The following is a 22,409-nucleotide window of genomic DNA, read 5'->3' on the forward strand; positions in this document are numbered from 1 at the left end:
AACATAATTTAAAAAGCCCAAAACTGGATGTGTGTGTGTACATATATGTGTGTGTGTGTGTGTATGTGTGTATATATAAATTTAAGGGATGCTTATGATTGCAAACTACTCTCAGAAAAATAGGAATAGAAGAGTAATTCCTCAACCTGATGAAATATTTCTTGCAAAACACACTGCAAACCTAACTGGCAAAAGGAACATCAATGCAGGAACAGATAAATGTGCTATATTCATAAAGTGAATAAACCTAACAATTTAAATACACTAAAGCCTTGATTGTAACTTGTTCTGCAATTGTTCTGCATCACAAGCAAACATTTCTAATACACTTTAACTTGATAAATGAGCAACGTGTTGCAATACAAGTAGTACATGATGCTGAAAGTCACACGATCACAACTGAGCCAATGGCTCCCCTCCCTCCCTCTCTCTCCCTTTTTCTCTCTCTCTCTCTGAGGGATTGTGGGTGATCATCTCCCATGCTAGGATGCTCAGGTTGCAGTGTTTGGCAGAAACCAGTGATTTTTCAGAACTTTGGAAGGTGTCCACACCGGCACTAGTGTATTTTTTGGCACCTCAAAGCACCTGTGGACAGTCCTTTGCTTTGCCATACAAGAGTAAGTTTAGGAAGGCTTTGCTTCATTCCAGGTCATGCTGCCTGCAGATATAGACCCTTTCCTCTGCTGCCTTATTGCCAGTTATATTAAAAAGAATATATGACAAGAGTTCAATATGGTACTGTAGTCAATATCCGTGTGAGCGCATACAATGGCCCCATGCAGCAAAAGGTTGAAAAGAAAGGCAGTAAGAAAAAGGAAATTATTATGGTGGAAGTTAAGAAGGAAGTCATTAGGAAGTACGAACAAGGTATGCAAGTGGCCAAAACTGCAAGATTTTATAGGAAGTCTATGTCTGCATCTCATCTGCAGAGGAGGAGAAAAAGGCAGAGGAATCCCTCAGTTCAAATGAGAATAGGGAGATGCGTAAAATGTGTGAAACAGTGCAAAATTTTGTAGAAAAGCACCACCTGAATAAGGCTATAGCAGTGTGAGAGATGAATCTGTTTAAGGACAATGCAATGTCACATTTCTGCAAAATCCTCAAAAGGAGGCAAAAGCAAGCATCATTCGATAGGTTCCTTGTTAAAGGTGCATGAAAAGAAAAAGATTCCATTGAGCCAATAGATGGCAATGATTCCATTAGTGATAGTGAGAGTCATTCTACACAATAACCCTCCTCTCTCTTGTCTGCCTCACAAGTGAGGGAGCCATGCAGGTTTTCAAAGGTAAGTACAGGTTAATTTGCTTTTCTTTATATTTTGTATTTTATTCTTTTGTATTATATTGCAGTATTTCAGTATTGTAATCATTTTTACATGAATATTTCTGGGTTGTGGAATGAATTATCTGGGTTTCCACTGTTTCTTATGGGGAGATTCGCTTGGATATACAAGAGCTTTGGATTACAGGCATGTTTCTGGAACGAATTATGCTCGCAAACCAAGGTTTTACTGTAAATGAAATACAAGTGTTGCATTAACTTGAATTTATCTCAAAAACATACGAATAAATGAAAAAGGGAAGTTATAAAAATTACATGAATTAAAACATACAGACAAGTTTTTGTGGATAAAAGTGTACAGTAATGGCTTTAAAACATGGACCGAAATTATGCAAAACAAGTACACAATAATTTTATTTTGAGGAAGAAAAGGAAGGGGGGACTAAACAGAATAACAAAGAGGATTTACATTTATCAGCAATATTTTATTTTTTTAAATGTTTGTTTATTCTGAGGGGCACCTGGGTGGCTTAGTCGGTTAAGCATGTAACTTTCGGTTCAGGTCAACATCTCACAGTTTGCAAGTTCAAGCCCCGCGTCAGGCTCTGTGTTGACAGCTCGGAGCCTGGAGCCTTCTTCAGATTCTGTGTCTCCCTCTCTCTCTTCCCCTCCCCTGCTTGTGCTCTCTCTTAAAGTAATAAAAAAAAAAAAAAAAAAAAAAAAAAAACCACCTTTAAAAAATGTTTATTTAGAGAGACAGAGAGACAGAACATGTGTGCACATGAGTGGGTGAGGGGCAAAGAGAGGGAAAGAGAGAATCCTAAGCAGGCTTTCTGCTACCAATGCAGAGCCTGACACAGGGCTCAATCTCACAAATCACAAGACCATCACTCGAGCAGAAATCAAGAGTCAGACACTCAACCAACTGAGTCACTCAGGTGCACCCATCTGCAATATTCTACATTTGTCAATTTTTGCTGTGGATACGTGATTATTATCTGTAATTCATTGTGGTTTAAAATTTACATATTAATTTCTGGGTGATTTTAATATTATTAAAATGTCCTCTCAGATTGCTAAATTATGGTTTTAAAGAATAATGTTATTTAAAATTATTAAATTTCTATGTTGGGTGAAACAGGTGATGGGGATTAAAGAGTACACTTACCATGATGAGCACTGAGTAATGTAGAGAATTGCTGAATCACTATATTGCACATAGGAAACTAATATAACACTTTATGTTAACTATACTGGAATTAAAATGTTAAAGTTTTATTGATCAGTACTACAAACTAAGTTCATTATCCATTTCCTCCTATAAAATCTAAAATTCATACACATGCTATTTGTTAGTATGAAAGTGCTTTCTCAATAAATACACCAAATAGACACTCCTTTTACATAGATCTTGATGTGTTCTTATAATGCAAAATTGACCTCATTTTCGGGTTATGCATTAAAAAATTTTTTTTAATGTTCCCTCATTTTTGAGAGAGAGAGAAAGAGACAGAGAGATACAGAGACAGAGACAGAGTGAGTGAGTGGAGGAGGGGCAGAGAGAGGGAGACACAGAATCTGAAAGAGGATCCAGGCTCTGAGCTGTCAGCACAGAACCCAACATGGGGATGGAACTCACAGACTGTGAGAAGTTGGATGCTTAACAGATTGAGCCACACAGGCGTCCCTCAGGTTATGCATTTTAAAACTTTAAGACACCAATCTAGTAAGGCTAATGCTAATAGTGCTAAAACTATTTCATTTCCTGCAAGGAGGGCTCTAATACAATATCCAATGTAAAGGATACATCTGTATAGAATCTTAACATTTGTTTTCTGTGAAAGTAAAAAGGGTTTCCTTTTTTCTTGGCAATGATTCTTTGTTCAACCTGGATGTATCAGCTTTTAAAGCTTTATGTAATATGTAAGTCCTATTTTAGAACAATGGGAGGAACCAGGAGTAATTTTTAAAAATCAGTTAACATGTGCTTGGAGCGGCACATATTTTTATTTTAGCTTTATCACAATAAGTCACAAAAATATTCAGAAATTATAGAATATTGTGCCACCAGGGACACGGATGACACAGCTCTGTTAAATCATGGGAAATTAAGTACACCGTGTTTATTAAAGAGAATTTTTTTCATGGCTGTTACCCTGCCAAGTGTTCTATTTTTTCCTGAGAAAATGTCCTCATATTATACATTTGAAATTTACATAGTGTTCTAATATTATTATCATTTAATTCCAATCTTGTATTAAAATGTCTTCCATATAAGTAATATTTTTTCTTCATTCAATTCTGTATCCAAAAGATACACAAGAGAACCTAAAGCAGGTGTAAGGTGCGGAAGCCTTAATAAGTATCTGTTAAATTGATGAATTAATACATAGAGTTCTAGAAGCAATTTCTTTCTTGTTATTATGCATTTTTATCAGTATATAGAGAAATTAAGCTGTTCAATGCAAAGTCTTCCGTCTCTGCTATATTCCAGGCATGCTTGCCTTTCCATCATACCCTTCTAAATTTGGCATTGTTTACTAACATTATTTGTTCAGGATGTTTTCTACCACTTCCCCCAATCTCTGTTGTTTTGCACAGACGGGAAAACGCATGAGCCCTGGGTCTATCCCAACATATTCCCCAATAGCACTATTTCAGACAAAAACATTTTGATACTTGTGTCATATGCAGGCTTTAAAAAAAAACAAGATAATGCAAGAAAGCATTTTCTAAGCACTCAGCCTATAATAAACCATCAACGAAAAGTTTGTTGCTGTTACCTTACTAGCTATCTAGTGGAGAGGGGGAGGGGGAACAATATTCCATGTAGTCCACGCTCCTTTTGGAGGGAACTCTATACATTATGTTAAGGTAACATCCATAGCATTGGTTATGTGTGGTTGTTCAAGTTTTAAACCTTGTTCGTTTAAAAAATGTACATAATGCATACTTATTTTATATACTTGATCAGAGCTAAACTATAGGTAGATACAGATTAAAAACTGAAATTCACATAGTATTAGGAGTAAGACTGGAGACTGGATTATATGGAGACTGGAACTGGTTTCCAAATACCTTAGGATTTAGGAATAAGTAATTTGTATTTATACAGAAATTTCATATTTTAAATAATGCCTACATGTAATTAATATCCAATAAAGTATATAAAGTATAGTTGATCACATGAAGCTAGGTCTTCTGGTACCTTCCATTACATCTCACTGGCTCCAAATATAACTACATTCTCTCGTTCTCCAAAAGAAACCAAAATGATCCTCCAGAAAGACTAGAAAACTCAGGCTCTGTTGTTTTACTTACCGCTTTGTACTTGCCTTTGTACTTTGCACTTACTACTATAGTCCTTTGTACTGTATTGTGGATATTTATTAGGTAAATCAATGAAAAAATAGAATTTTGCAAAGAGTATTAGATTTAGGATTTAAATATTTTTTTTTAAGTTTATTTATTTGAGACAGAGAGCAAGCAGGGGCAGAGCAGAGAGAGAGGGAGAGAAAGAATCCCAAGCAGGCTCCATGCTGTCAGCGCAGAGCCTGATGCGGGGCTCTAACTCACGAACTGTGAGATTGTGACCTGATCCAAAATCAAGAGTTGGAAGCTCAACTGCTCAACGGGCTGAGCCATCCAGGGGCCCCTAGGACTTAAATACTTTTAATTTTTTTTAATGTTTATTTATTTCTGAGACAGAGAGAGACAGAGCATGAGTGGGGGAGGGGCAGAAAGAGAGGGAGACACAGAATCAGAAGCAGGTTTCAGGCTCTGAGCTGTCAGCACAGAGCCCGATGTGGGGCTCAAACTCACAAACCGTGAGTGTAAGACCTGAGCCGAAGTCAGTCGCTCAACCGACTGAGCCACCCAGGCGCCCCAGGACTTAAATACTTTTAAAATTGCAACTCTGTGTTTAAAAAGGTTGCTGAAATGTCAGCAGCTCAGTTGAGAGTTCCTAGGGAAGAGGTTTTACAAAACACACTCAGATATGTGCAGCCATGTCCAATTCGACTTCTGTCCAACTGCTGTATGTTGAATATAAAAATCCCAGTGTGTCACTAACATATCTTTAAAAATAAAAGATATTCTGCATATGTTGAGTATATTGTTCTTGAAGTCGAGTCATCAAGAGAAGCCCTAGTTATTTCTGAGTCCTGTTGTGGAGGCCTTTTCAAAATCCTTATGTAAAATTAACCAAATGACTGAGGTAAAGGTACACACAAATGGAATTAAATCATGTGCCAAGAAAGGGAAGAGGTTTGATTACTCATTTTTACAAGCACTTCTCAGGGTTCTTTGCATTTTCCCTTTTATGTCCATTTCCAAGATATACTCACAGAAGGCTTGTAATGCAATACAAAACAAAGTGATTGAAAGCAAAACCCCTTCCTGCCTTTTGTTTTACTAAATCTGAATTCTTACATGAAATTATGTATGGTGGGGAGGTGGGAAGAGACAAAAGCATTGAGGAAAAATGGCAGGCTAACCTTGATCAAAAAGAGAAGCCTTGGGGTCCTTGCCCATGAGGTGTCTGAGCTTCACAAATTGTGGGGTGGTATACATTCTCCTGCACAGACCAAACAGGGTGTGTGGCTGCATGTGCACCAAGGGAGAAAAAAACTGCCAGGGCAACACGGGAGCCACAAAGAGCTGTGCTCGCAATTCTTCTTGTTAATTACTTAAGCATAGAAACATTAACGTTCATGTGAAGCTAAACCGAACAACTGTTGAGAATAATTATTTAAAAGGTGAATTTAGAGTTGATTTTGTGGGGGAAACCAGAGACAACAGAAAAGGAATAAAGCTTATGCAATGCAGTCATGGAAAAGGCACAGAAAATTGAACCAAACACTGGAGATTTGAGTTCAGGTGTATGTGAAGACTGACTGACCCAGGTTGGTGTATCTTGCTGAGGTCTAATGGGCCAGAACAGCACATGTTGATGTGGAAGTAAGATCTGTGCATAGAGAATCTCCAGATATGGGCTGAGCTAAGAAGGTTAAATTAAGTTTTCCTAAACCTCTTTTCCCCTGTCAAGGATTCAATGTACTCTGCATTTCTTAACCAAAGAGTGCCTAGAAGGCAGGCAAGAAAAAAAAAAAAATAGTACAATAATTAAAATTTGAGGTCAAAAGAACCTCTCAATAAATTTACCCATACCCGTACCCAAACTGAGAGCTAAAGCTTATTTTCCAACTCTTTGAAAGTTTGTTCTGCATTGCTGTTTGGGCTGGTTTTTCTTGAGCTCTTATGGTCATATTGATGAGGAAAGTGGTGATGATATCCTGGAATCAACTTAAGTGGGGCTTAAGAGAGGCCCTGAAGGCATTTCTTTTTCAGTTCTGAAAAGTCTCTGCATTAAAACTCTATATTTCCCCAAATCATATTGCCCCCTTACCTTCTTCCCTGTCAAAGCCACACTTTATCAGCAGTATCACTCGCTTGGGAACTGGCAGCTGAAACCAGAAAAGCAGGAGACTCTAAGCCCCATTAGCTAGAGCAGCCAGACATTTAATAAATAGGTCATTCTAACTTTGTTCTGTGATTCTCAGCATGTCAGACTTAAGAAAATAGTGGTGGGATGGAATTGTAACATAGACAAGTATGATGTTTGGTACAAATACTGTGGAAGTACAGTGCACCTGGCTTGATTTCTCCTGTAAAATTTCACTTGACTTTGTAAAGTCTGATCTAAAAAACCCAGCATCACCACCAACAGAGCATCAAGAATGCACCATTACACATGCAGAGTTCGATTTTGCAGTTTGGTTTGCACTGCCTGATCTTTAAGAAGAAAATGATAACACTTATTAACTGAGAATTAAAAATGTTGAGTAAAAACACAGATGACAATAAACTCAAAAGAAAAGGAAGAAAAATAGAATAATTTGTCTAAAGCCCCAAGGAATTCATATGAATGTGTCAAATGATTATTTTAAAAATCATTAACTACATGAATACATGACTTATAAACACTTAAAAAGTGCATGGGTGCTATTGTATGTAAGAAATTAGCATACAATGAATGGCAAAATATATTGTTGTTATATGTAAGAAGTTTGTACCCATCAATGCACTATTTTCACCATCACAAACTTTCATAAGGAAATAATCAGAGATACTCACAGATTCAACATTTAAAAATGATACTTATAATAGCAAAACAATCATAAACTTTTAAAATTCCAAGTTAAAATAGTATGATTATATCTTGTAAACACATAAACATATGTACATATGTTAAACATTGGAAGCACACTAAAGTTAAGGGTACTGATTGCTAGATGGTAAATTACACGTTGTTCATTATATTCTTTACACTTTTAAGTATTCAAAAAAATTTTTTTTAAGTTTACTTATTTTGAGAGGCAGGGAAGGGGCAGAGAGAGAGAGAGAGAGACAGAATCCCAAGCAGGTTCCACGTTGTCAGCAAAGGGCCTGACACGGGGCTCAAACTCACAAAGTGAGATATCATAACCTGAGCTGAAATCAAGAGTCAGATGCTTAACCAAGCCACCCAGGCGTCCCTAAAAATTACTTTTAATGAGCATAAAAAAATCTATAATCAGAAAACAACGCAAAACAGAAAATGCACCATATAGGTAATGAAAAGACATTTGAGTGGGTTTTAAAGAATATATTCTATTTCTTAATTGGTTGGTTGTTACTTGGGTCTTTGTTTTTATTTTGCTACTGATAATGATTTTTATGGTGTACATATATTTTATAGTGTGCTTGAGGCAATTTATAATATTTTTCAGAAAAAATAATTTCATGAAAGTTATCATTCTTAAGTATATGTCCTAAAGTGATTATGAAAATTAATATATTAAGTATTATTTTTATACTATTAACTACTTTTTAAAATAATAAATTATGTAGGCTCTCATTCTAAAAACAAGTTCAGAAGAACAAACAAGAATGACTATTGTCTTCACTAATATTTCACATTGATCACCATTTCAAGCAGATAAATGTAAAAAATGAAAAATATAAATATTGAAAAGGGGAAAAATGTTCATTACCACAAATGCTACTGATATGTATCTTAGAAATTCAAGAGAATCAGTTGAAAACTTCTTAGAAAAGAAAAACTGTATGAAAGTTCAATATGTTGGCTAAAATTCTAATATCATAACATTGATGGCCTCTCTGTATATCAACACTACCCAGTTAGAAAATCTGGTACAAGGTAGCAGACTTCTTGATATTGAAATTGATCATGACAAACACGGTGCTAATTTTTCTGAGTTTCTTGGTTTGCCTTGACTTCTGAGAGAGGAATGGCAAGAAAGCAAATGCAACTGCAATTTTAGCTGCTGGAAAGTCCAGAGACAGGCAAAAAGGGAAGACAATTTTTTAAACATGCAGGTAACAAAAAAATTTTTGTTCATTTTCAGAAAATCATAAGGCATTTTTCCTTCTTTTACTACCTCTACTGAATTAGTACGCCACACTACATTTGCATTGTGCATTTCTTTACTTATTTTTATATCTTAAAGAAAATTTCAATTATATGCAAAATTAGATCTTCTGGTCTAATAAACATCCATGCACCCATCACCTAGTTTTATAATAATTAAGTCCTGGCCAGTTTTGTTTCTTTTATACCTCTATTTATTTTTCTATGAAATGATTTTGAAACAAATTCCAGATATCATGACATTTTGTTTTTATCTTAGTAAAAGATAAGAACTCTTTTAACATATTCTCCAGACCACTACTCAACTAAAATTAAAATAATCCCTTTATTTCATCAAATATCCAGTTAATTTGTCCTATTGACTCATGTCCTAATTTCTGTAGTAATTTGAATAAGAATCTAAATAACAAAAATAGCATTACTCAATTGGTTAATAGAGTTCTCATATCTCTTTGAATCTGCAGGTGCTTCTCTCCAAACTTTTCATTCTCTTGCAACTTTTTAAAAAAAATTTATTGTAGAGATTGTCAAGTGATTGTATCATGAAGGTGTTATTGGATATGTTCCTCTTCATCTGTGCTTCCTCTAAGCTAACAGGTCTAGAGGTTTGCCCTGACTCAATTTTGATGTTTCAAGAAGGAAAAATATTACATATTCATAGATAGTACTATACTCCTCCATCAAAGCATATACAACATCTAGTTATGTCTATTTTTGTGATGTTACCAGCCACTGAGAAATAATGCTTACATCCATGAATTCAGTGTGACAAAAATAGCAATAATCCAGTTCTATTATTTTTCTTCCTGTATTACTTGGAATGCTTGTATGAATAAAAACTTCCCCTAAACTTCTACTTGGTTATCCACTGGTATATTTTTTAATAGAAAAAAGTAGACAATTTTTTATTTTTTCCCATCAATTACTTGTTTTTTCAGAATTATAATTTGGTTCACGAATGTCTTCCCAAACTGACCAATTTGTGTTCATTTATATTTATAACAATACTTTTCAAACTCTAATGAATTGTGTCTATAATTCTTAATATTCTTAATCTGAGTTAATAGTTGGAAGTTACCATTTCATGTCCTACCCTTTTCCTTTAATATGTTGCAACTGTTTGTCATTATTTATTGAAACCAAGTATCACTATAAAATCTTCACCAAAGTAGATTTAGTAAATCTATCCATGTTGATAGTAATCAAGATTTTCATAAGTTTTCAAGATTTAATTATTAAAAGTAATGTTGTAATAAAAATGATTTAACACAAATCCCTTTGGTCATTTCTTATCATTTCTTTAGAATTAATGAGAAGAATCTGTTTCTGAACCAAATACTTTGGTCATTTCTTATCATTTCTTTAGAATTAATGAGAAGAATCTGTTTCTGAACCAAATAGTATAAGCAATTTACACAAATGTAGTATAAATAGCCACATTTCCCTTAAGAATGTTTGTACTTTTTGAAATTCTTAGCTGTAGTGTCCAGGAATTCCATGCTTCCCAGTACCATGATTATGGTATGATTTTTACATAATGCAAAATGTAATATATGAAAAATCCTATCACATAGTTAATAAAAACTTTGATTACTCAACTAGCTATTTTTTCTCAGTCTTAGGATCTGAGCTCTGATTCTCTTCTGTCCAGAAATGTCTGTAAACATTCAAGACAATTAAGACACATTCAAGTTGTTACTAGAGAAATTTTAGGTTTTCCAGCCCCAAATTTCTTTATTCCACATCATGACATGGCTTTTTGAAGAAATGTTCTCTGTTCCTTCTTGTGTCTTGCCAATGGAGAAGTAGCTATTGGAGGAATTTTCAGGTAGTTCCCAGATCAGATACAGATGGAGAAGGAACAATAACAGAATGTTATTAATCATAGTGGGAATTATCAGCTGGTCTAACAAGTTATGTATTTATTTTATTGGAAAGTATGAATGGTGGACGCCTTTCCTTAGATCTTTGTCAACATACATCTTCGTAATATAAGGTTCTTCTTGTCTGGCTCACTCTAGTTGGGTTACTGATTAATTTAAGGACTGGATCAATCCATTGGTGCTGACACAAAGTGCTCATTACTTACAGACAGACAAAAGCCAGAGAAGATTGATTCTTGCTACATATTCTAATCCCCTTTGTAAGCAACCACTCTCTAGCACATTCTATCTGTTATTGTCCCAGTAGAATGCAGATGGCAAAGTCAAATTGGATACTTGAAGAGTATCTAATAAAAAGACGGTTAGCAAAGGTGTCACAGAGTTTTAGGGAAAACCAGTAAAAAATGGTGTGATATCCCAGGGCTAGTGACAGCAAAGACCTACTATCATTTCCTAAACCTGACGGAGTTTCCTTTTCTCAGTAATAGGAGTTAGCAGTTCTGAAACTAATTTGCATATATTCTGAGATTGGACAAACAAATATATTCTAAGAATAATGACGAGATGTCTGATGCTTCAGGAAGGGAATTGAACATATGGAAAGGAGAATATTAGAAGGAATCCTTCAGTGTTAGATGAGATATGCAGCTACAAAGATAAATTGGTAGACCTTCCCTTGGTCTGTTTGCTGAGAGGTCCCAGAAGCAGCATCACAACCGAAATGAACATACCTTAAGCCACGAAGAGGAACCAGAGCTCTAGGAAGAAATGACTGATTCTAGTGCTGGGGCAGTAAAAGTATGAGAGGAGCCTAGAATATTGTGTTGAACCTCAAATGAAAGAATTGGTCAAGGAATGAAGGGACATGTCAAGAGGACATTAGAGCCAACTTGAAGTGCCCTCTATAGTCAAGACTGACAATTTACTTGAAAATATGTGATAGTAGCAGATTATAAACCATAGAAAAAAACTAAAATGCTTGAGTCCATGCTAACGTAAATAGAGAATAAATAAATATACGGGAGAGAAGGAAGAACCGATCACCCGAACCTAAAGAAAGCCACACAGTGGGAGCTGTGTGACCTTTGATACAAGGATGCAATTCACCAATGGTGACCCACTAGGGAGAGAGCTGGAAGACAAAGAATAGCCCAGTCTCCCCTCTTCTACCCCTCAGGTCTCTTACTGGTGCCTCCCATTGATGGAGCCTTACTGGAAGCTAGAGGTCAAGGAAGCATCTTGATGCAATCTATGCAGGTCATAGTCCTGAAAAATAGAGAGTAGGATTACGGAATGGTTTGTGAACCTGGAGAAGTAAAAGGCGACAAGCAGCAAACTCTTTTTGCCACAGAGATTTGTCCAAAATAACAATTTGGTCTTTTTGTTTGTTTTGATGAAACATTTATTGCCGGAAAAGTAGGGCTTCATGAAATTCAAAGCTCTTTACAAGTTGGTCTCAACATATCTTTTTGTATTTTTCCACCACTGTCTTCCTCTCCTTCATAAACTAAACTCAAATAAAATCAGACTGTATGATATCTTTGAAGCCACTCACTCATACCACTGTGGCTTTACCCACCTGTTTTTTCCCTTGATTGGAGCACTCTCTTATTTCACTTATATATGAGCTTATAAATAAGCTCATTTATAAATAAGCTCACTTATTTCACACAAAATTGCCTACAAATTCTTAAAGGTCTAGGTCAAATATAACCTCACTTCTATTCTCTAGAACCATCATTAGGCAAATAGAGTTTCCCTTACTTTCATTAGGCAGATAGAATTGATAAGAACTTTGTGATCCAAGAGCACAAAGCTCCCGAATTTAAAATTGGAATATCTACAAAAATCAATTAGCAATACTACATAGTATTACATCCATTTTTATTTTTTAAATTTATTTTTAAAAGTTTATTCATTTATTTTGAGAGAGAGAGAGAGAGAGAGAGAGACAGTACGTGAGCAGGGGAGGGGCAGAGAGAGAGGGAGAGAGAATCCCAACAGGCTCTTGCTCTCCATGCAGAGCCTGATGTGGGGCTTGAACTCAGAAACCATGAGATCATGACCTGAGCCAAAATCAAGAGTCAGCTGCTTAACCGATTAAGCCACCCAGGCACCCTTACACCTATTTTTTAAAAAACTCCCACCTAAACTGAGATCTTCTGACATTCTCTTGATATAGAGTTCAGGTACTCTATAACTAGATCTGATGTCTCAAGTTATACAGAAATCTGATTTTCACACTCTTCTTCAGGAACCCCCACATTTAGTATTAATTTTTGAAGAGTCCATTTTCTTTAAAAAGTTCATTTACTTTGAGAGAGAGAGAGCACAAGTGGAGAACGGGCAGAGAGAGAGGGTGAGAGAGAATCCCAAGCAGACTCTGCACTATTAGTGCTGAGCCCAAGGTGGGGCTTGATCTCACAAACCATGAGATCATGAGCTAAGCTGAAATCAAGAGTCAAATTCTTAACCAACTGAGCCACTCAGGCACCTCAAAGAGTCAATTTCTTGTATCATCAGGTACCTTCACCACCACATATCTATTTCAACTATTCCACCAGTTCTTTTATTCATTTAATATGTTTTTTTTTTTTTTTCTTTTAGAGAGGAGACAGAGAAAGATAGAGTGCATGCAAGCTGGGGATAGGGGCAAAGGGAAATAGAGAATCTTTTTTAATTGTTTTTAATGTTTATTTATTTTTGAGAGCAAGAAAGAGAAACAGAAAGACAGAGTGCAAGCAGGGAGGGGCAGAGAAAGCAGGAGACATAGAATCCAAAGCAAGTTCCAGGTTCTGGGCTGACAGGAGAGACTCCAATGCGGGGCTTGAACTCACAAACTATGAGATCATGTCCTGAGATGAAGTCAGATGCTTAAACAACTGAGCCACCCAGGCACCCCAAGAGAGAGAGAATCCATGCTGAGCATGGAGCCCTAGGCAGGTCTCTATCCCAGGACATTGGGATCATGACCTGAGCTGAAATCAAGAGTAGGATGCTCAACCGAGTCACTGAGGCGCACCTGTAATATTTTCTTTAAACAAAAAATATCACTGTTAAAAAATATTGACAAAGCACTAAGATACCACAGAAACGTTTAGGAATATCTTGCGTATGTGTGTGACATATATTGTACACATATGTAATTACTGATATAAATATAAAAAAAATATACATATACATACATATAAGATTTGTTTGGATTTGATTATGGCATAACATCATATAGGAGGAATAACAGGGCTTCTATGTTCCCTGATCATAAAGCAATGGAGAAGCAGCAAGGTTAAATAACTAGCTCAAGGTCAAATATCTTGCAATGGGTCAAAACAGAATATTCACCGTAGATGCTACTTTCTTTGAAGTTATGCAAACAAAAGATAGAGGAATGTCAATATAAAGGGAGATTTTTGTGGAAAGCGTTTTGGGGAAAAGCCAAACCTCCTGGATTTAAAATTGGAGTATCTACGTTAGACTGTCTTTTCCCTAGAGAAGAACCAGCAAAGATTGTTGATTCTGTTTATAAAAAACTGGACAATTTTCTCTTGACAGGTCTTCTTTCTTTCTTTCTTTCAGGTCATGAGTAAATGTCCCTTTTCTGCATAAGGAATGCCATCCTGCTAGCCTAAAGAGATTAATGCATGTCCTAAGTGAGAGCAATCTACTTTTTTCTCACTGACCAGCCCTAGCTGTGGGAAATGAATTGTGGCTAATTTTATGCACAAGAGAAATTGTTGCTCTGACTAGAATTACTGGATTGGAGATTTGTTCATGTTAACTCCTTGGTGATTGCTACTACAAGAAGTGTTTTATTTGGCAATGTTTGTTGTAGGAAACAAAGAAACTAAAGCTGGTTCCAAGATAAGGACAGTTTATTATGAATATCTACATGAAAGACTTGAATTCTATAAAAATTTAAGAACAGAAACATTACAGAAGGGATCTAAATACTTGGAACTGGAGGGTGAGTCTACACATGGGATAGCTCCCAGGTACTTTTAGTAACAGAAGTCACGACGTTTCCGTTAAGTAATTGGCTATGAAAATGAACACAGTTATCCTCTATCAGTGTTTCTAGTCTGATAATAACTCCTGTATTTTCAGTGTTTCTTAACTTAAAATCTTCATGAATCAGACCTGCTGGGCTAGAGTTGTGCTTCTTAAAATGCAATATAAATATGAGTCAGCTGGGAATCATGGTAAAATGCATATTGATTCAGGAGGTCTTAGATAGAGTCTGAGAGTTTGCATTTCTAATAAGCTACCTGGTAATGCCAAAGATGGTTGTCCATAGACCCTGATTTTGTGGCTAAAAGTAGAGTATCTTACCAAGTTAGGCAGTAGGTGTACTAAGTCAGTTTAATGGCTTGATTGTCCTTAGGTCATGTGCCCATCATTGGTCCAATCACCTGCAGCCAGAGTTTGGGAACAGATTCCTTATAGTATCGAATAAATAGGGGTTATGAGAGGGAAAGTTCACTAAAGACAGGCCTGAGACTGGATTGGCATTCCAGTTATGCCTCCTATAAGCAGTTATTTTCCACTGAGTATTGGTTTTAGTTCAGTATCTTTTTCTACTGGCAATCACTGAAGATCAAAAGAGAGTCAGACACTCAGAGTCTCTGTACTCACCATATTATCTCCTCCTTTAATTCTAAAACATTTAGAAATAACTTCATTTTCCTACAGCCTACTGGATAGTGGGGATAATTGTATTTACCAGTAATTTCATTAAAAATGTGTCCCTCTTTTTAAAAGCAACACTTTGGTAATTGATATATTTTAGCAAAAACTGTGGTCTCAAACATTTTTTCTACATACTGTGGAAAAATCTAGAAGCTGGAATATTTAATGCAGATTCTCCATCCTGAAACAGGAATGATCGTCCTAAAATGTACATTTCATCTGATCACAGTCACTGATGATTCACTTCCAGGATAAAGACCAATCTCTTCAGGGGTCTTCAAAATCTGATCTCAATTTATCCTCCTCTGTCATCTGCCACAATTTCTGCCACATGTTATACCTATGTCTTTCCTGTGTCATACCCAATTGTTTGACATTACCTATTTCAGAGAACCTTCTAGACTCCGTGACTTTATGCCAAGTCTGTCTTCCTAAAATGTGGTTCCGTATATATTTGCAGCTCATATTTCTGCTCATCCATTGGTTATTCTACCCACAAATAATTATACCATTCTCTGTTTCAACAGCTATCAGTAGTTACCCTAAAATAGTTCTTAGCACAGTATATTTACTTATGCATTTGCCTAGTATAAATTAAATACTGTGTCTCCATAGATGAGCACAGTACTCAGTAGCCACGAAGTAAATTTTAAATATTTATTAGATGAGTGAAGAGAATGAAGGAATCACCACTTGATCTGAAGAGGCAGAGTTGGAGAGGCAGGGGTGGAAGAAGTTGTGGGGAAAGTGGGGGAAGAACAAAGCAGATAACTAGAGGCAAGCCATAAATCCGCCACAGGCTCTGTATACCCAGGGGCTGGACTCACACAGGCATTGCTGCCATTTGCTTCTCACTTGACTGTATGCTAGGTCTGTTTGCTTTCAGAAAATTGGAATGATTTTTAAATCCCGAGTTCACAGCTACTGAATATTTACTTCTCCTAAGTGAAACCATTCTTTTATTTCCTCATCATTCAGGATTCTGGAGCTACAACAGCAGCTGAATTGAAGATCAACACCAAAAGGTGACTCATTGGAATGGTAGGGAAAGTAAATCAAATATCAAATAAAGTCAATTCCTTTACTCTCCCAATCTGATTATTGTTCCTTTGAAGATAAAAATATTTAATCCATCCTAGAGGTTTGGAATCCATGGGCTCTTGCCACTGAAGAGCTTTATTGGAATATGTTAGATATGCTCATCTTAACACTTTATAGTGTTTGCCTGGAGAGCATTTATGCTCATGAGGTCATTTGGCTGAGCTTTATTGGCTTATATTTATTCCAGAGAAAAGAAATTTCTTTTCCTTTGCAGAAGTAACTAAGTGCTTTCCTGTCTTCCCATGCCACCCTTGATTTTAAGTGATCACCATTTAAACCATCTGACCCAGAGATTTTTGTATCTATATGCTTCCTTTTTGCACCAGAGGGCATGATGTAAATGCATTTACTATGTAACCTGTAGTCTATTATAAAGAATGGTTTATTCTAGTCAGCTCAAAGAAATGCTAATAGGTATTAGGACTTAAAAGCAGGACTTGAGGAGAGAGAAGAGAGATTATTTCAACAGAACCATCTCCCCATTCCCGCAAAAAAAAAAAAAAAAAAAAAAAATTAAAGCAAAAGAGAAAGAGAGAGAGAGAGAGAGAGAGAGAGAGAGAGAGTCGGGGGAGCATAGGGGTCCCCAGGGGAAGCATACTAGTCCAATCTCTGCAGTCTCTCCCAGGCCCGGGCAGAGTGGCTGGCCTGACATCTACGGCCACCCTACCTTTTGTCTCCCTGGTGGCTCCATGGCTTTAACTCCGTGGTTATTTTAGAGGCAATGTTTTTGAAGGCCATGGAAGTGCTAGATATCCACATAAGTGGAAAGCTTTGAGAGACCTTTGTGGCACTTTGCATGCCTCCATCTTCCCCTCCATGTAGTCCTTGTGGCCCTGGGAGCTGTGAATGCCGAGCAGCCTGCCTTTTTCCTTTAGCTGGCACAGTAGCTGTTTGCATCCAAGACCTTACAGATGTCCCAACAGACTCCATGGAGCTTGTGATCTTCATACTCCATGTAAAGTACAGTGAGCACTACCTGGCCTTTAGAAATTATTTTATCATTGCCTCTGCTGCCCACCACATGAGGTTTCAGCCTCCCCACTAGGTCTTTACTTTCAGGCTCATTCAGGTTCCTGAATATGCCTGAAACACTGATGTCTCTGTAAACTTGAAACTGAACTTGCCGAAGCAGTTACTGGTAGTTCCCCGGTAGCCCTGACTGTTGCCCTATGGAGAGTCTGAGTTCTTCCCACAGGGCAAATGCTGCTGGTTATGAACATGTCAGAGCTGCTTGGTGTGGAAAGAGTTTCCTGTCTGGGGCTCCAGCAACTGTTGCTGATGTGTGGGCAGAGCAGGAAGGCACAGGGAATGCTGACAGGGCTGTGCTAAGGCACTCCACCGTTAATATCTGTGGAGCACAAGAAGCCTGGCTGGGCTGTACCAAGGCTGTCACAGGTTTCTAGGATAGGTGGGGACAAGTCTGGCCAACTGTAGCAAAAGCAGAAGCCATGGAAGCCCCAGACCCTCGCAGAGTCACTTTGCATTCAGGATGGAGGCCTGGCCAAGGATAGCACTGTGCAAAAGTGAGGAACTCATGCTTTGATTTGTGCTGGTGGAAGCGTTCCTATTTGTGAATGGAACAGGAGTTATCTTCTTCTTCTTCAGAACAAGGAGGGAGGGATGTGGCAGGCACACTCCTGGCCTGTCTTTTTTTTTTTTATAATTTTATTTTTTATTTTTTTAAAATTTACATCCAGGAGTACTGATGCATAGGGGCACTTGTACCCCAATGTTTATAGCAGCACTCTCAACAATAGTCAAATTATGGAAAGAGCCTAAATGTCCATCAACTGATGAATGGATAAAGAAATTGTGATTTTGGGGCGCCTGGGTGGCGCAGTCGGTTAAGCGTCCGACTTCAGCCAGGTCACGATCTCGCGGTCCGGGAGTTCGAGCCCCGCGGCAGGCTCTGGGCTGATGGCTCAGAGCCTGGAGCCTGTTTCTGATTCTGTGTCTCCCTCTCTCTCTGCCCCTCCCCCGTTCATGCTCTGTCTCTCTCTGTCCCAAAAATAAATAAACGTTGAAAAAAAAATTAAAAAAAACAAAAAAGAAATTGTGGTTTATATACACAATGGAGTACTACGTGGCAATGAGAAAGAATGAAATATGGCCTTTTGTAGCAACGTGGATGGAACTGGAGAGTGTTATGCTAAGTGAAATAAGCCATACAGAGAAAGACAGATACCATATGGTTTCACTCTTATGTGGATCCTGAGAAACTTAACAGAAACCCATGGGGGAGGGGAAGGAAAAAAGAAAAGAGGTTAGAGTGGGAGAGAGCCAAAGCATAAGAGACTCTTAAAAACTGAGAACAAACTGAGGGTTGATGGCGGGTGGGAGAGAGGGGAGGGTGGGTGATGAGTATTGAAGAGGGCATCTTTTGGGATGAGCACTGGGTGCTGTATGGAAACCAATTTGACAATAAATTTCATATATTAAAAAAATAAAAATAAAAAATAAAATGAAATTTACATCCAAATTAGTTAGCATATAGTGCAATAATCATTTCAGGAAGAGATTCCTTAATGCCCTTTCCCATTTAGCCTATCCCCCCTCCCATAATCCCTCCAGTAACCCTCAGTTTGTTCTCCATATTTATGAGTCTCTTCTCTTTTGTTCCCCTCCCTGTTTTTATATTATTTTTGTTTCCCTTCCCTCATGTTCATCTGTTTTGTCTCTTAAAGTCCTCATATGAGTGAAGTTATATGGTATTTGTCTTTCTCTAATTTCACTTAGCATAATACCCTCCAGTTCCATCCACATAGTTGCAAATGGCAAGATTTCATTTTGATTGCTGAATAATACTCCATTGTGTATATATATACCACATCTTCTTTATCCATTCATCCATTGATGGACATTTGGGCTCTTTCCATACTTTGCCTATTGTTGATTGTGCTGCTATAAACATGGGGGTGCACGTGTCCCTTTGAAACAGCACACCTGTATCCCTTGGATAAATGCCTAGTAGTGCAATTGCTGGGTTGTAGGGTAGTTCTATTTTTAGTTTTTGAGGAACCTCCATACTGTTTTCCAGAGTGGCTGCACCAGCTTGCATTCCCACCAACAATGCAAAAGATATCCTCTTTCTCTGCATCCTTGCCAACATCTGTTGTTGCCTGAGTTGTTAATGTTAGCCATTCTGACAGGTGTAATGTCGTATCTCCTTGTGGTTTTGATTTGTATTTCCCTGATGATAAGTGATGGGCATTTTTTCATGTGCCAGTTGGCCATCTGGATGTCTTCCTTGGAGAAGTGTCTATTCATGTCTTTTGCCCATTTCTTCACTGGATTATTTGTTTTTTGGGTGTTGAGTTTGATAAGTTCTTTACAGATTTTGGATACTAACCCTTTATCGGATATGTCATTTGCAAATATCTTCTGCCATTCTGTTGGTTGTCCTGGCCTCTCTTCTGATTCCTAGGCCTCCTCCTAATACCCTGAGCATTCTGAGAATTAGAGATGGGAGTGGCAGGAACAGCATGATCTCTGAAAGCCCACTGGCTGAGGTTGGCAAAGAGGCTATACTATACAACATGGGACGGGGAAGGAGTGTTAAAGACTGGGGCTTTACGGTGATGGTGTAGCCCTCCAGCTCTGATCCCTTGTGTACAAGGAGTGGATAAGTGATCACCACCTCATAAGTCTGGCCCATCAGTGAATCCTGATCTCTTTCTTTACGTAACCTACTGACAGCATCAACTCAGTCCTCTAGGGGTCATTATAGTCAGACAGTAGCTCCAGACAGGCTTTAGTTCATCTTCATGAACTACACCCTCCATAAGATTTGTCTCACAATAGTTCTGTGGCAGCAAAAGAGGAACTGCTACAGAGAATATCCAGGTGGTTGCCAAAGGTGAATTTGTTGCTAAAGTTAGTCTACACACTTGATATTCATATCAGCATCCAAGAGTAGGTGCCCTTAAGTCTTTATAAACAATCCACTTCTGGTGGCAGTACTACACAGCAGACACTTCCTAATGTAATTTGCTTGAGGATTGTTTCCTTTCATAAGCTATCTCCTCTACGTTAATTCTGACTCTGAAGATATTTCATTCTGTGGGTATACTGTATTGTATTTATCCATCCATTGATGGACATTTGGTTTATTTCCACCTTTGGCTATTTTGAATAATGCTACTATAATTATCCTAGCACAGGTTTCTGTGGGAGCATATGTTCAGATTTCTCCCAGGTATACACCTAAGAGTAGAATTACTGGATCATATGGTAACTCTGTGTTTAAGCTTTTGAGAAACTACCAGACTGTTTTCTAAGGCAGCTGAACCATTTTACATTCCCTCAAGAAGTGTGAGTGTTCCAAATTTTCCACATCCTTGTCAACATTTGTTATTATCTGACTTTTGGATACGAGCTGTCTTAGTTAGTGTAAAATAACATCCAATTGGGGATGTGATTCACTCTTCTATAATGACTAATGATGTCAAGCATTTTTTCATGTGCATGTTGGCCATTTGCACCTCTTCCTTGGAGAAATGTCTATTCGGATCCTTTGCCCACTTTTTAATAGGGTTGTCTTTTTATTATTGAATTATAAGAGTTCTTTATATATTCTGAATACAAGCTCCTTAACAGATACAAGATTTGTCAATAGTTTCTCCCATTCTGTTTTCACTTTTTTGATGATGTCTTTTAAACAATAAGAATTTAATTTTGGTCAATTCCAATGAACACCCCCCCCCCCAATTTGGCTTCATCTAATTTGGTATCATGTCTAAGAACACCTTGTTAAACCCAAAGCAATCAATGCTTACCTCTCTGTTCTCTTTTAACAATTGTTAGTTTAACCTCTTACATTCAGTTTTTTGATACTTTTTGAGGTAAGTTAAGTATATGGTGTGAGACAGGATTCTAACTTCATTTTTTTTTTTAACATGTGGTTATGCAATTGTCTAGGCATCCTTTGTTTAAATAATTATTCTCTTCTCCACCTTGTGGTCTTTGGCATCCCTGTAAAAAGTCAGTTGATCATAGATGTATGGGTTTATTTCCGGACTTTCAAATTAATTCCACTGATCTGTATGTTTACCCTTGTGCCTGTACCACACTGTTTTTGATTATTATTGCTTTGTATAAGTTTTGAGGACAGGAAGTGGGAGTCCCCTACTCTCTACTTCTTTTTCAAGATTCTTTTGATTAGTCTGGGCCTCTTAAAATTTCATATGAATTTTAAAAACAGCTTTTCAGGGGCGCCTGGGTGGCTTAGTCAGTTAAGTGTCCAACCTTGGCACAGATCATGATCTCACAGTTCATGGATTTGAGCCCCGTGTGGGACTCTGTGCTGACAGCTCAGAACCTGGAGCTTGCTTCAGATTCTGTGTCTCCCCCCACTCTCCCTCTGCCCCTCCCCGGCTTATGCTTTCTTTCAAAAATAAATAAACATTAAAAATTTTTTAAAAATACTAAAAAGAGCTTTTCAATTTATATAAGCAAATCAGCTGAGATTCTGATAGAGATTATATCTGAAACTGTAGATCAGTTGAGGAATATGTCATCTTAATATTAAATTTTCTAATTCATGAACATGGGATATTATCCCATTTATTTAGATCTTCTTTAATTTCTTTCAACAATATTTTGTAGGTTTAGAGTATAAGTTTTGCACTATTTTTTTAAAAGTTAATTGTAAGTATTTTATTCTTTTGGATGCTATTATAATTGAAAATTTTTCTTAATGCCATTTTCAGATTGTTCATTGCCAGTGTATGGAAATACAATGTATTTTTGTACATTGTTCTCATACCCTTGTTTTATTCTTGATCTAAGGGGGAAAACCATATATCTTTCACTATGAAATATGTTGCTAGACTTTTGTAGATGCCCTATATCAGATTGATAAAGGTTCCCTCTATTTCTAGTTTGTTGAGGGTCATTTTTTTTAATGGTTATTTATTTTTGGGAGAGAGACAGAGAGAGTGTGAGTGTGGGAGGGGCCGAGAGAGAGGGGGACACAGAATCTGAAGCAGGCTCCATGTTTCCGAGCTGTGAGCATAGAGCCCAGTGTG

The 22,409-nt window shown here is 37.3% G+C and overlaps 1 protein-coding gene across 7 annotated transcripts in view; it reads right to left on the reverse strand.

The window, feature by feature from the left end:
- The window catches only part of LOC147576023 (uncharacterized), a 778,516-nt gene that overhangs the window by 277,932 nt on the left and 478,175 nt on the right, over positions 1-22,409 (reverse strand). For all 7 annotated transcript variants that reach the window (XM_086680162.1, XM_086680159.1, XM_086680161.1 and 4 more), the window contains one exon: positions 6,689-6,746. In XM_086680162.1, coding sequence (XP_086536288.1) covers positions 6,689-6,746 — 58 coding nt within the window. The remainder of the gene's footprint in view (positions 1-6,688; positions 6,747-22,409) is intronic.

The sequence above is a fragment of the Puma concolor genome, chromosome D2 (assembly GCF_028749965.1).
Source record: "Puma concolor isolate L17-30 chromosome D2, mPumCon1.1.hap2, whole genome shotgun sequence".
Lineage (NCBI taxonomy): Eukaryota > Metazoa > Chordata > Mammalia > Carnivora > Felidae > Puma > Puma concolor.